This window comes from Vespa crabro, chromosome 15, assembly GCF_910589235.1.
Source record: "Vespa crabro chromosome 15, iyVesCrab1.2, whole genome shotgun sequence".
Lineage (NCBI taxonomy): Eukaryota > Metazoa > Arthropoda > Insecta > Hymenoptera > Vespidae > Vespa > Vespa crabro.
The window spans coordinates 3,443,050-3,458,305 of NC_060969.1; the positions used below are offsets into that span (position 1 = coordinate 3,443,050).

General features: G+C 33.4%; 3 protein-coding genes across 4 annotated transcripts; 1 reads left to right on the forward strand and 2 right to left on the reverse strand.

Moving 5' to 3' along the window:
• Positions 1 to 248: 248 nt before the first annotated feature.
• On the reverse strand, positions 249 to 4,129 carry LOC124429493 (mRNA (2'-O-methyladenosine-N(6)-)-methyltransferase). Its single transcript, XM_046974841.1, has 6 exons — positions 3,937 to 4,129; positions 3,182 to 3,466; positions 2,956 to 3,111; positions 2,729 to 2,877; positions 1,261 to 2,622; positions 249 to 1,180 (listed from the first exon to the last, which is right to left on the reverse strand). Exons 2-6 carry the CDS (start codon positions 3,437 to 3,439, stop codon positions 907 to 909), a joined length of 2,199 nt encoding a protein of 732 aa, XP_046830797.1. The 5' UTR covers positions 3,440 to 3,466; positions 3,937 to 4,129; the 3' UTR covers positions 249 to 906.
• Positions 4,130 to 6,158: 2,029 nt separating this feature from the next.
• LOC124429376 (transcription factor AP-1-like) lies at positions 6,159 to 10,537 on the reverse strand. Of its 2 annotated transcripts, XM_046974565.1 has the most exons (2): positions 8,782 to 10,537; positions 6,159 to 6,468 (listed from the first exon to the last, which is right to left on the reverse strand). In XM_046974565.1, exons 1-2 carry the CDS (start codon positions 9,565 to 9,567, stop codon positions 6,394 to 6,396), a joined length of 861 nt encoding a protein of 286 aa, XP_046830521.1. In that variant the 5' UTR covers positions 9,568 to 10,537; the 3' UTR covers positions 6,159 to 6,393. The 2 variants fall into 2 exon arrangements, with proteins under 2 accessions (XP_046830521.1, XP_046830522.1); XM_046974566.1 differs by lacking the exon at positions 6,159 to 6,468 and having other exon boundaries at positions 7,746 to 10,532.
• Positions 10,538 to 11,356: 819 nt separating this feature from the next.
• LOC124429377 (transcription factor jun-D-like) lies at positions 11,357 to 13,406 on the forward strand. The gene has a single exon (XM_046974567.1). It carries the CDS (start codon positions 12,448 to 12,450, stop codon positions 13,282 to 13,284), a length of 837 nt encoding a protein of 278 aa, XP_046830523.1. The 5' UTR covers positions 11,357 to 12,447; the 3' UTR covers positions 13,285 to 13,406.
• Positions 13,407 to 15,256: the final 1,850 nt, after the last annotated feature.

Genomic DNA, 15,256 nt, shown 5'->3' on the forward strand with positions numbered 1-15,256 from the left:
CTTTATAGCAGAAATGAAAACGGTATGTGTGTATGTGTATATATATATATATATATATATATATATATATATATATATATATATACATATTATACATATATATATATATATATATATAAAATATATACATATATATATATATATATCTTAAAAATAATTGCATAAAGCGCATTTTAGTAACATAAATTTTAATAAACTTGGCTATGTGCTCATATTGATCACTAATTGCAACATTCTGTGTGCGTGTATAAATAATTATATAGACTTTATCTCTTAATCTTTTACAATAGTACCAATTTTATCTTGCATGGCAAGTATACCTAATATCTTACATGTCGCGTCTCACAAAGTCTAACATATGTACTGATCATAATTAATTAATGTTAATATAAAAATTAGACATTGTGACACGAGATTATTATCAAATTAGAGAGAGAGTGCATTTTTTCTATACCTATATAATAGATATATGTATATATATATATTTTTTTTTTTTCATCATACTTTTTATATTAGTTTTACTATTCATTACTTAATTATGTAATGCAATTGTACTTAAATATTATTATAACAAGAAGAAAAGCAAAATGTTTTTAACATAACTAAGATATACTGAATACAGAATGCGATATAGATATAGAAACAAGTGTTCCATAGAAATACATATTTATACATTGGATCCAATCTGATGACTTTCACAACTATTATTAATTTTGATATAAAATATAATCGTATATGTAAACTAAGTATTTTAGAAGAAATATGTACACGAAATAAAGTCAGAATGTCATTAGACATATGAAGTCCGATGTTTTAAAAAGAGTACACGAGTCTGCTAGCGATTGTGATCTTTTTACATAACATGAACTGAAATTAAATTTATATTAGAAAGTTTTTTTTATATGATTATGTAGGATGCGTAGATAATGTTTGTGAAAGTGGCATTGTTGGAGGAGTTTGCGTTGCTAACACTGGAACAGGTGTTGCAGGAATCTGTTGATGAGTTTGCCTAGGTGGAGAAAGAAGTTCTTGTTTATCTCTTTCTCTTTCTCTTCCTGGACGCCAAGCTTCTAATAATGCCTCTACACGTTCCTCAGTAGGACCCCATCTTGCAGCACCTGCTGCATTTTGAAGCCATACAACCAAAGTTCCATGAGCAGCTCTGATGTTAACTTCACCTCTGAAATATCAAACCATGTCATTTGTTAAAATATTATAATAAAGGATATTTTAATATACTAATTATTATGTTCAATATACTTCGGTAATATATGTTGAAGTCCATGTCTATATTCATGTTCCATTGCAAGTACTACTACTTGTTTACGCTTAAAATGACTACTTTCTAGCTTTATGAGAGCATTAGGTGCTGGATCTCGCCACTCTGGTAGAAAAACAACAAAAGACAAAGGTTCGGTTGAATCTGCTAAGAGACGTTCAAAGTGATTGACCATTGCTTCCATGAGTTCTTCACAGTAGGGTGGATTAGCTTGAAAAGAGCCGCTTACAGGTCTAAAATCCAAAAAAGGACCTCTTGATCCGAAATAGGAGTCTGTGTCAGCAAACGTTGAACAATATTGTCTAAAGTAACAATTTAAAGGAGATGCAAAACACTCGAATGTCACACCAAATGATCTTTGGAGGCACTCAAAAACTGTAACTGGCAAAGCCATCTGAGTTGCTTGTCCTTCATTGCCAAGATATGTTTGATATCGTTTTAACATACACCATACACGAGGTAAAAACATTTCAAATTTTTTATCATCAAAACAATTGTACCTATACAAATGTTCTAATTTTGTTAAATGTGTATTATTAATACACATAGTGTCACCATGAAAACGTAACATTGTTTGATCACGTTCAGGAAGATAATCCACTTGTGGAAGCCGAGGAGTAGGAAGAGAAAATTGCACTGGATAACACCAAACTTTTCTTTGCATACTAGCAGGTCCCCCCAATGGTATCACATCCCCTAAACCACTGTCTTTTAATATTTGATTATTTTTATCTTTAATTTTTTTTGCATACTCTGTCGACAAGTGATAAATTTTTAAACAAATACCCTCGACACTTGCTTTTACAGTTTCAGTAAGGTGAGGTTGACATTGACGTTTTAAATGAGCAAGTCGATCCTGAAAGTCATCAAATGTTGCACCGACTGTCCGTCGGAGCCATTGAAATGTATCTTCGGCATTCCATTTTACAACTTTTCTACTTTCGGGAGAGGCTGCTCTTGATTCTATCATTTTCTTAGCTGCTTCCGCGTAACGAGATAATTGTTTTCTAGCATCACCAGTAAATTTTGGTCTTACTAATTTAATAGGGATATCATTCATAATTTCACGATACATTGACATAGAGATCTCTGGAAAGCACTGACTTGGCAACAATGGGTCTGATCCACAGTCTATAACCTTACGTTCCATTAGCCATCTGTTAAAAGAATCTTTAGGGGCATCTATTGACTCTCGTGTATGGCAAAGTTCTTGATAGCACAAACGTAACTTTGCAAGTAAACCGCATCTTAATGCTTCCACTTCAGGATGGACATGTGGCAAATTTGATGGTGCTCGTTCGTGAATAATTACATTGGTTGGAATTTCAAGATCCCATGGACCTCTGTTAATTAAACAAAAAAAAAAAAATAGATAAATAAATAAATATTTCAAATTTAAAAAAGTAATTTATTTATATATTTAAATTTATGAATAAATGTTATACATACGCTAACACAAATTTTTTTGGAGCTGGTGCAGTACCATCTTCTGAAGCTCTACGTTTTACTCCACCACTTGGTGTACAGAGAGGTATTGATCCATTTCCAGGAACTGGAGGTACACCACATATACCAAGGGGATCCGTGATTGGATCAAACTTTAATGTAATAGATGAATTAGACTCTTCTCCATCACTGTGCATTAAGTGTTAAGTTTTCCCTAATAAATATAATACCTGAGATTTTAAAGAGGGGACAACCCACAATGATTCACCCGTTAATTTGTTCCAGAAATAAGGCCTGTTCTCTCGTTTACTCCAGAATTTTTTCCAACCTTGTTGTTGAAGTTCAGGCGAAAGTTCAAGATCAGAAAAATTTGTTGGTGCTAAACCCTATACCGATAAGTAATGAATGAATTAAAAATCCTTTATACCGTTTATTTTATAATGTTTTGCTATTTACCTGAGTCATTAAAGGTGTTTGTTGCAGATGTCCAAGTTGCGAACAATGATCGGTTACCGTTTGAGCTGGAGATAATATAGGACCTTGAAGTTTAACAGGAGTAGGAACTATAACTTGCATAACTGTTGTACTTGTATCCTGCTGCAGCGTTTGATGATGGTGGTGCATATTAGATGCTGAAGATAGAGATGGTGCTGATAGAGTTTCCCAAGCCGAAGTATTTGGTAACTCTTGTTTATTACCGCTTATTTCATTCATCGTTCAATAGTCGTTCTTTTCAATATACTAGGAATGTAAACATTTTAATATAATATTCATTACAATAGATTATTATCACATTGAATTCAATTACATTATGTTCTTAGTAGTATATATTCCAATGTTAAATACAATTTTATCCACTAATAATATTTATATCTACATAAATAAAAGAAAAAAAAAAAAAAAAAAAAAACAGTTAGGACATGCAAGGACTATGCACCTGTTGAAAGTGAGTATAAGAACAATATAAACAATCTATATCATAATATATAAAAAATTTAAATCATATAGCTAACGTTAGATTAATAAATACATTCAAATAAATTCTTGGGATAATTCTCAAAGTATAATTCTCATTTAATACTGTTTGACAGTACTTAATATCTTCAGGTTTGTTTACATTCTTTCTAAGCGCCACTAATAATCAGTAATTATCGAAAATCTAGACGTTTCTCAACTATCAAAATATGTTCTAATTATAATATACAACTTACCGATTAATAACACACGTAATTAAAAAAAGATATGTGATGAACGTTAAAATTCATTCATGATTCGTGAAATTCGACGCAATGATCTCCACCTACGAGACGCCATTTCCTTGAACTGAATCAACTATCCTACCAGATTCCTAAAGAATTCTCGCGTATGCGCAGTAGATTTTCAAAGCGGAACGTGAACAGTTTACATTCGTACTCGAATGTGATATGATATTTTTTTAATTATATTTCTTTTTATTTTTCAATTTGAATAACTTTTACAATTTATTTCCACAATAAATTAATAGAAAAAAATATTAGTTTAATATAAATGGTTATGTTAAAATATTACCAAAAGAACATATTGCATATACAAATACCACGTATGAAAATAAAAATTTCTTTACTTCCTGGATATGTAGTACGAGCTTGTATATCAAACTATTGTAAAAAAATTAATTTAGAACTAAATAAAACTATGATATTTTTTTTACCTCAAATAATTAATATTAATGCAAATATATTATGAAATATTTTTACTATAAAAATGTTTACATTTTCTATAATTTCTAAAATTAGAACTAACGCCTAAATATAAATTTATATATTATAAACAAATTGTATTATTTGTTTCGCGATATTTTAATCCAACCATTTATATATCCATTATATCTTTTTTATTTTTTACTTCTTTGAAATTCCAAACTTACTTTTTTCTCCCCAAAATTTTTTCATCTTTATTTATAATAAATAATCGGAAGAGGGTATTAAAAAATGTATATATTTTTATTATAATAATATTTGTTTATTTTATTTAATAATAATATAGTGGTACAATACTAAAACCATAAACAATGAAAATAATTTAGATTGCTTAACTTTGTAAAAATTTGTCCACAACGAATCCAAGACGACAGCGCCACCTGGACTAAATCCTCCTACTTAAAGTCATAAAAATAAATATTCTTATACTTTGAAGTTTCTTAACTGCATCATCAATACTTCATGGTATTAAAAACGTTCTTTACATTCTTTAATCAAAAATAACATTATTTGTATAAATATTAGTGCCCATTAAAATTCTCTTTACCAAGTAATTCTTAATTATTCCATTTTAGCATACTGAGGAATAGAATTTTACTTCCTTCTCTAATTATAAGTAATTAGAAACAAATTAGGTTTGTTTTCTTTAACTTTCATATAATCCAAAGAATAATCTACATAAGATAGTAATGAAGCAACAGTTTAGACATAGTTTTTAATGCACTAACTATACTAATACTTGGCTATTTCAGGTAAACAAAATTTTTCCCGCGTTATTTAATGATTTATAGATTATACAAGGTGTCTCATTTAATTTCATCCTGTTAAATATTTTTATTTCTTCGAAAATAATAACAATACAAAAAAAGAAACAATTATACAATATAGAACACAAAGATACAAATATGCAAATATACAAATAGAAAAAATAACAATTTCTTCAAGGTCACATTCCTTCTAGAACACTTTCTTTGTTTTGTTTGTATAAACGAAGAATATGAATGTGGCATGAATGATCGAATGAAATAAAACACCCTGTATATACTAACATAGAACGATACGGTAATTGTTTCTCTATAGCTTTGAAATGGAGAATACGCGGGGTTTAATTTGACCTAGCAGAAAACAGCGCATGCACTGACCACGTGCATGCAAGTGACCACCTGCGGCAGAGAGATCATTATCACAAACGTAAGTATGCTTGCTAGCAGTGTTGCATCGTGTATACGTATCTATACATATGTATAAATATATATATATATATATATATATATATATATATATATATATGCACCACACGCATAAACGTTCTCGCATACACGAATACGGTGTAATTATCGTCTGACGGTTTCCAAAGAAAACGAAGCGAAACATGCCAGCCGGGGATGTTGTTTTGAACCAGAAATAGAGGCCACTATGTTCAGAAACTTACAAAGAGATTCGATTTAATGTAGCTGAGCGTATGATCTCAAAAAAAGAATCCATTTTTTTTTTTTTATTGTTGTCATATTACATTTAATCTATTAATAAACTATCGTATAACATGATCTATGATATTATTTAATTAAAATATAAAAGAAAATTTGTTTTCTTTTTCTTTTGCTTTTATGAAGGAGATGAAAACAACAAATTCAGTTTATTTATTTATTTATTTTTTGTTTTTCTTTTTAAAAACAATATTGTGTATTTGTTTGTGTGTGTATATATATATAAATTGTATATATATATATATATATATATATATATGTATATATATATATATATAAATATTTCATGGTTATTCTTTTGAAAATAGCATTGTTTATCTATCCTAACGTAACGTATTCAAGGAACATGTCCAATATATCAAGTTCTCGTCAGGATTAGTCACTAGTTGGCAAAGTGTATCGTGAAGAGAAAAGGAAACGTGCGAAGGTAGGGTTTTCTCTTCTACCTGACACAACAGTTATAATGAAGGGGGACTCCGTTTCTGACGTAGCTAGATGATGATCCTTCCTGTAATTTCTGCGAATTTAAGTAGGTCAATGTGAATTACTTTTAAACTATATTATATTTATACGTTAACATAAAATCAATCAAATTCTCCATTAGTATTCGAACTTTTATTTTTATATATCAAAATTAATTTATATTCATATATATATATATATATATATATATATATATATATATATATATATGTGTGTGTGTGTAGCTTGTTTTTTATATATATAAATAAGAAACAAATGGATTTTATATATATATATATATATATATAATTATCACTTATTTATATATTGATCTGTACGCAATTGAGCTAATTGAAATTAAAAAATTTCGAATTATCTAAAACTATCTTATAATTAATAGAAACGACATGACCATTTTTGTATATTTCTACTTTCAGAGAAAGAGAGAGAGAGAGAGAGAGAAAGACAGAGAGAGAGAGAGAGAGAAAGACAGAGAGAGAGAGAGAGAGAGAGAGGGGGAGAGAGAGAGAGAGAGAGAGAGAGAGAGAGAGAGAGAACCGTAAAGTTTGCGAAGATATCGCACATGCTGTGCCTGCTTCGCTTTATTTTCGTCGTCCCAAAAGCCAGCGTGGATTCGTGGAAGAACCGGTCGTTTCGAAATCCACTGCGAAGTATTGAGAGGACGAAAGAGGGAGTGGTACAGAAGGTGGTAGGAGGAGGAGGAGGAGGAGGAGGAGGAGGAGTAGGAGGAGGTGGGAAGGGAATAGAGTAGAAGGACGAAGGGAGGGGAACGATGCCGGATTAAGAAATCAACGAACGTAAAGAGAAGCCGGTGGTGTTTGGCCAACTTCCAAAATTCGTGACAACTAAAAAGATTTGTAGCAAGGAAATCTTGTTTTTTACCCTTTCGTAAACAAAACTTCACAAGACGGACACAATATACTCTGTAGTTTGTGTAGTAGAGGGGAGGGGGGAAAAAAGAAACGTGAAATTATTAGAGATAAATTGGTAATCTGTAATAATAAATATATAATATTTTCTTTTTTTACTTTAATACAAAGAGAGCGAGAGAGAGAGAGGGGGGGCGGGTGAAGAGAGAGAGAGAGAGAGAGAGAGAGAGAGAGAGAGAGAGAGAGAGAGACTATATTTTTATAGTATTTCGTTAAAAAATAAAATCATTTGTAAAAAAATCTTCCTATTTTGCATTGTATGTGTCTGTGTTTACATTAGATAAAAGGTTTTCTATTAAAGTTATATATACCTAGTGTGTGTGTATATATATATATATATTTATATATCTATATATATATATATTATTGAATATTCATATAATATATTTCGATAACTATATTTTATTCATTATTGTTTTGTTGCAAATGCTTTAATCGTTTCAGCACCATACTTCTATGTCCCAATTTTGAACATTGGGTTTTTAGCTTATTTACTAAATCACAATTAATTTGTTACTTTCATCTTTTATAGTACCATCATTTTTTTCTTCCTCTTTTTTTTTCTTTTCTCTTTTTTTTTTTTTTCCTTTTTTCCTTTCCTCCTTTTCTTGCTTTTCTTGGTTAAATTTAATTGATGTACAATCAATATATTCATTATTTGATTAGAAGTGTTACATCGTCGATGATTTTCAAGCTTTAAAATATCGTTATCTATAATAATAATATTATTACACATGTAATATATTCCACAATATATTAAAAAAGCACGAATGAACAACAACAGTCTTGAAATCTCATCCCTTTACTATGCAATAATAATATGCATAGAAGGCACACTGTATATAATGGCACGCATTAGCAAGACAAAAGACCTCGAATTCCTTTCTTCTCACTTTCTCTGGACTACAATTGTAAAAGTCTCTTAAGTCGCAAAAATATAAATCTTTATGAGGTATCGGAAGTCTCGTTGCTTCTTATTAAGCACATCGTATTTTAGCATATAAAAATTTCCATTCATTATTACACTTATAATATATATATATATATATTATTTAAATGGATCATTTAGTCATTCGCATAAGCAAACAGATTATAAATGCAATATTAATAAAGATCAAAGGGGAAAGCTCCCGAACGCGACTCTCTCTTTTCTTTGTTTCTTAAAAAAAAAAAAAAAAAAAAATGATCGCAACGCATGATTAATTTTCAGCTGTGAAAATAATTATATATAAGCACGCAATTTTTCTCATTTCTCCCATATATATATATATATATACATATAAATAAATATATATATATATGTGTGTATATATATATATATATATATATTGCATCGGTTTCTATATAAACACGTCCCTTTCTTAAAATTGTTCCGAAACTGTCATAATTTGACAACCGGATTGTACGTGATCCATCACCTGTTCCTTAAGCCGGCAAACGTGTTCCCGCAGTTTGTGTACGACCGCGCTCAATTCGCTGTTCTCGCCCTTGAGAACTTTGACCTTGTCCTCCAGCCTGGAAATACGTTCGAGTTTGCGCCTGCGACACTTGGAAGCGGCAACGCGATTTCGTTGCCTCTTCCTTTCGAGTTTGATCCTTTCTTGATTTTCCATGTCTATCGGTGACATAGGCGGCGAGCTAGAAACGCTAGGTACCGTTTGTGGTTCGTCCTTTATTTGCATGAGACCCTGACTCACCGAGGACTCCGTTCCGATGCTTTGCACACTACCGGGTGGCTCCAAAGTCGTGTAAGTAGCTCCATGTAAGCTACCAGGTTCTTGGGAGCTATCCGAGTGATGTAGCTCGTTTAGGGCATCTACAAAACCACGAGCATAAAGTTCTTGAGCTTCCGTAACCGTTTTTGGAAAAAGTATTTGCGCCGTTGGCGTCGGCAAGGATGTGACGACGCCCTCGGAGTCGGCACCATTGCCATCCTGTTGTTCGATTATCAACTTTTCCAATTCCGGCGATCCCAATTTGAGCATATTCAAGTCTGGGGAACTTAAAATCGGAGCAATATTAAAAGTAGTCGGTAACGGGCCCAATCTTGGTTTTTTAACTTGTAACTCTTGTCTCTGACAATTGTTTAAATCCAACGTGAGATTACGTTTACGTAAACCCATGTTATTTTCACGATTTATAACTCCGTAAGAGCCTGTCGTGTCCTCATTAAATACCTGATCCATTGTTAAATTTCGTACCATCGATAACGTGAAGAATGGTCTTTCTTTGATGGCAACTCCGAAGGTCGTCTTTTCTTATTCTCTCACTCTTTCAAGCATATACGCGTGCTCTATCTCTCGTTGTCTTCCCTCTCTTCTCTTTTCTGTGCAGTATCTGTTTTCTCTCTCTCTCTCTCTCTCTCTCTCTCTCTCTCTCTGTCTCTCTCTCTTACTCTCACTTTTCCTACACGCTCGCTCGACACTTCGGTGAATCACGAATTCAAAGCGCGTCTTTCGTTCGATGTTTTTACGCCGTAAGGAAGAGAGTCTAGATCCGGTTCAAGAGAAAAATAATAATCCTCGTAAGATCCGTCTAGAGCGTTGAAATTTTTCTGAATATTACGATTCCCTATATTCTGACGCAAGGGCTTAAGTTACATAACATTACAACGGTATCCAAAGACAAATTCCCTTTTAATCCGACTACGCATGTTGTATCATGCGTATATAATATCTTATATACTTGCTTATTATAAATATCGAATGTAATATTCATTCCAATTCCGCATACGCGCGTTATCTTCGATGTTTTCTTCGGTACTCGCTTTACCCCCACTCTTTCATACGTCACTGTGGGGCGTGGATTGTGGATGCATCTCTCTCTCTCTCTCTCCCCCCTCTCTTTTCTTTCTTTCTTTCTCTCTCTCTCTCTCTCTCTCTCTCTCTCTCTCGCTCCCTTTTTCCTTCTTTCTTATATTTTCCTTCCCTACGTTGACAAGCTAAAGCTGATCGAAAGAACGTAGCACAAAATAATGAGTCATTCTTAACGTGTGCGAGGGTGCAAAAGCAAATGCACGACGTTTTCAACACGTCGAAAGAAAAACGGGCAACACCTACGCGTACGCACGTGTCAGAGCTATAGTACGATCTAACCAAAAGATACGAAGCGTGTGCGCGCAACTGACACTACACAAAGTGTTATCCCCGTACCATGCTATGTCTATGGCAACTTGTGAAAACCCAACTAAAGCGACTACCTTGTATCCTATGACTCATCGCGCTATAAATAGTATCGTCGTCACCAAACAATTCTCTCATTGGTTAACGATGGCGTTAAGGCTATCACCTGATTGGTCGAACAAGCCGCGCTACTAGGAATTGACTCACGCATGCGCCCTAACCAATCTTCGACGTTCACGACGGAGGGACCGTTTGAACGTCGATAAACACATTTTAGGCTACATTTCCGTCATTTTTATCTACGAACAAATTATTCCGATCGAATCTCAACGTTCGTCGTTATCATATTTTCTATATAATCCAATTTCGAGGAAAGATTTCTATCACTATTATCGTAAAAATAGCTTGTTTGATTGTTCGTTGATTTCGAAAATGTTTGCAATCGTTTGTTGGAATATCGATTATATAATCGTCGTATGAAATTTTTGTAAAATTAATTTTATACGCGATAAACGATCATCCGCTATTTAAAAGTGGAATGTTTTCAGAAGTTACGGCGAACTAACGAACGTTAATGGAGCACCAAATTATGCAACTAAATGCGATAGTCCAGAATGAAAGCAAACGGAAATATAGCTTAGTTTCTACGCCGACGTTCAAACGCTCCCTCCGACGAAAGTATTCAATCGCTTTGTGCGCATGCGTCGGCCAATTCCTAGTAGCGCGGATCGACCGACCAATGGGACAAGAGGAATGACGACACTGGTATCCAATGAAATGAGAAAACGCTGACGACATCGATATTAATAGTAACGATGAGTCATGGGATAAAAGCCAGTACCTTCAGTTGGTTCTTCACAAGTAGTCGAGACGTCGCGTGATGCGGAGCGTGGCGTCAGCCGAGTGCATTACGTTTACTATCAACAAAATCCTCCTCCTATAGGCGTGACACGCGTCGTAACACGTAGGAGTTGCGTATCAGCCATCTTCTTCCTTGTTACTTCTTACGTTTGGTGTATATCTTTTTTTCTCCCTCTCTCCATTCTCTTTCTGTTCATTCGATATCACACGCAACGAGGCGTGATTCATCATTGTGTACTCCGTTCCTTCGATCGACTTTTAAGCTGTCAATCGAGCCACGAGAGAATACGCACGTATTTAATTCACGCCCGATATAGTGACGTATCGTTTGAAGAAAGAAAAAAAAAAAAATTAAGAAAAAAATACGCCGCTGTAGGAGTTAGAGAGCAACGCCTACGGTTAAGGTGTCACATACGTGACTGAATTTATTGATATTGTCTGCTGCGATAATCATTCTCGTACTAGTGAAGAGTGTTATTTCCTCTGTGGATATAAGCCTAGATAAGAGATCGAGAGAGAGAGAGAGAGAGAGAGAGAGAGAGAGAGAGAGAAAGAGAAAGAGAAAGACAATAAAAAAAGAAAGAAAGAAAGGAAGAAAAAAGGCCAACAGTTTGGAGGCCGTCGTCGAATGGTTATATAATTCCGTCCTTGAGATAGGACCGACAAAAAAAGAAAAAGAAAATACAACGCGTTACAGTTAACAAGCAATAAAACCACCCACGCGACTTCTCCTGTCAGCCGGATTTGCCCTCGTCCTTGCAACGTACTATCCTAAGCAAGAGTAACCTAAACGCGTCCTGAATTTCCAATTCATCGAAACGTCGAACGGATCCGACGAGGGTGCGTGCCTTGACTGAAAGGCTGAAGGAGGAAAAGAGGGGAGAACGAGAAAGAGGGGGAGTAACAGAACTAACGAGCGAGAGAGAGAGAGAGAGAGATAGAGAGAGATAGAGAGAAAGAAAGAAAGAAAGAAAGAGAGAGAAGGGAGTGCGATTGTGTGTGCAGACCACGAGTGCGGGCGCGCACTGTATAAAAGTAGAGGAGAGGGAAGGAGGGACGACCTTCGACTTGTCATCGGCGAAAGACTGTCTCGTGGCACCGATGGTGCGAAACTTGACAATGGATCAAACATTTTACGAGGACGCTACGAGCGTTTACGGTGTTGTAAATCGTGAAAATAATAATATGGGCCAACCGAAACGTAATTTAACATTGGATTTAAACAATTGTCAGAGACAAGGGCAACAGGCAAAAAGACCTAGATTAGGTCCTTTACCGACAACATTGAACAATGTTGCACCGATATTGAGCTCGCCGGATTTAAACATGTTAAAACTCGGATCGCCGGAATTAGAGAAATTGATAATCGAACAACAGGATGGTAGTGGGGGTATTGTTTCATCCTTACCGACCCCAACGGCACAAATATTATTTCCAAAGACGGTTACGGAAGCTCAAGAACTTTATGCTCGTGGTTTCGTAGATGCTTTAAACGAGCTACATCATTCGGATAGTTCCCAAGAACCTGGTAGCTTACATGGAGCTACTTACACAACTTTGGAACCACCCGGTAGCGTACAAAGCGTCGGCACGGAGTCCTCGGTGAGTCAGGGACTAATGCAAATAAAGGATGAACCTCAAACGGTACCTAGCGTTTCAAGCTCGCCGCCTATGTCACCGATAGACATGGAAAATCAAGAAAGGATCAAACTTGAAAGGAAGAGGCAACGAAATCGCGTTGCCGCTTCCAAGTGTCGCAGGCGCAAACTCGAACGTATTTCCAGGCTGGAGGACAAGGTCAAAGTTCTCAAAGGCGAGAACAGCGAATTGAGCGCGGTCGTACATAAACTTAAGGAACACGTTTGCCGGCTTAAGGAACAGGTGATGGATCACGTACAATCTGGCTGTCAAATTATGACGGTTTCGGGCCAGTTTTGAAATGAAAAAAATTTTGTTGAAGGTCTCTCCGTCGCAAAAGAAAAAAAAAAAAAAGAAAAAAAAAAAAGAAAAGTGAGGAGGAATTAATTGAATCCTTTTATTTAATACGCAAGTTCAATCCACGAAGCAAGTACAATCCTTAACGATGAGAACAAAGTTAAAACTTTCTTGAGGTTTGTTTATAATCTCACATATATTCGTTATTTTTTTTATGGGATGCATAAAAAGATACACGAATCACAAGGATGACAACTTTCCTTCTTTCTTTCTAATTTCTTTATTCTTTCCTGTTTGCGAAACCGTGAAGATACAATATCGTTTATTATTATTATTATTAATATTATTATTATTATTATTATTATTATTATTATTATTATTCTTTTTCCTTCTCTCTTTTACTCGTTTATCGATGCGCAATGACGAAAGAACGAAGGAAAAACGAGCCAAGGATTTGTGCTAAGGCTTAAAGTAATGACGCGAAGGACGTTCGAGATGCTTATATTTCGATCCTTTTGTAAAAGAAGCTACGCGTTAAGAATCGGGAATCGAAATATATATATATATATATATATATATATATATATATATATATATGTATATGTATGTATGTATGTATGTAAGACGGGTATATACTCGTTAAGAGTTGTTAGTGCTCGAGATGCAATATAACTGAGCGTGCACGTGGGATAATACGTCCTTGAACGAGTGAGTGCGAACAATGCTGCAAAGAGATAAAAAGAAAGAAAAGTATCTACCTCTTCTCTCAATAAAGGATATAATATAAAGAGGAATAAGCATTTACGCAGCGCTTTCGAAGTAAACAACAAACAAACAAACATATTTACTCCTTTATGAAAAATATTTTCTTTTCTTTTATCTTTAATCGACTAACGCACTTTGTTTATATTTATATATATATATATATATAAAATATATATAAATATATATAAGTAATATATATATATATATATATATATATATATATATATATAAGTAATATATATAAGTAAATATATATATATATATAAAATGCTTTTTCATTCAAAATTATTATTATTATTTTTATTATTATTATTTTTATTATTATTAGTACTATTATTATTATTATTATTATTATTATTATTATTATTATTATGTGTATGTACATTCTAAAACTCTGTATCATTCTATTATCTGCATCTAGTCTTGTTCGATGGACAACTTCAAAATGGGCGCGAAAATACAAAAAAGCAAAAAGCATCCAAAGTACATTCATAGATATATGTATTTATATATATATACATATATATGCATATGTAGACGCAGTTAGAAAGATCAGAGTCTAATTTGATATTGGAGACAATTATTATAGATGGAAGTGAATAACAAAAATGAAAGTATTGCAGAATGAATGATTTCATTAATTTTGATCGATCATTTTCTATTCCATAATGTAGGGATTAATTTTTTTTTTCTTTCTTTTTTTTTTTTTTTTCAATTGAAATTTTCTTCTTTCTTCAAAATGAAATAATGCAATTTTGCGAGGCGTTACAAATCGTCTATATTTTTGCGACTTATCAGACTTTTATGAAGGTTAATATAATGAAAAGATATAGAAAGAGAAAGAACAACTAAAGAAGAAATTTGTAAAGCCTTTTGTCTCTCACTAATGCGAGTCATTACAAATGGTGTGCCTTGTATGCATTAATGCGTCGCGAGAGGAGTAATGTTCAAAGATCGTCCATATATAATATGTGTGTGTGTATATATATATGTATATACGTACACATATGCTTCTTAATTTCAACGTTTGCCTTTTTACATTGTATTTAAATCGATCAATAATATATGTAAACGTACAGTAATAAGACAAGAATTATTTTGATGCTTGGAAAAAAACGGAATGAAAAACGACGCGTAATGCCAAGCTTTCATATTTAATGATATATATGGCGAAGATTTTTATTGACAATTATAACTATAGACTGCAAAT

Excerpts from the sequence above, each read along its gene's own strand:
- LOC124429493 (XM_046974841.1), bottom strand. The coding sequence starts at position 3,439 with ATGAATGAAATAAGCGGTAATAAACAAGAGTTACCAAATACTTCGGCT. Across the intron at positions 2,878-2,955 it reads TCCCCTCTTTAAAATCTCAG|TTTGATCCAATCACGGATCC; the intron begins GTATTATATTTA and ends ATTACATTAAAG. Across the intron at positions 2,623-2,728 it reads CCAAAAAAATTTGTGTTAGC|AGGTCCATGGGATCTTGAAA; the intron begins GTATGTATAACA and ends TTTAATTAACAG.
- LOC124429376 (XM_046974565.1), bottom strand. The coding sequence starts at position 9,567 with ATGGTACGAAATTTAACAATGGATCAGGTATTTAATGAGGACACGACA. Across the intron at positions 6,469-8,781 it reads TTTGCCGGCTTAAGGAACAG|AAATTACAGGAAGGATCATC; the intron begins GTGATGGATCAC and ends TTAAATTCGCAG.
- LOC124429377 (XM_046974567.1), top strand. The coding sequence starts at position 12,448 with ATGGTGCGAAACTTGACAATGGATCAAACATTTTACGAGGACGCTACG.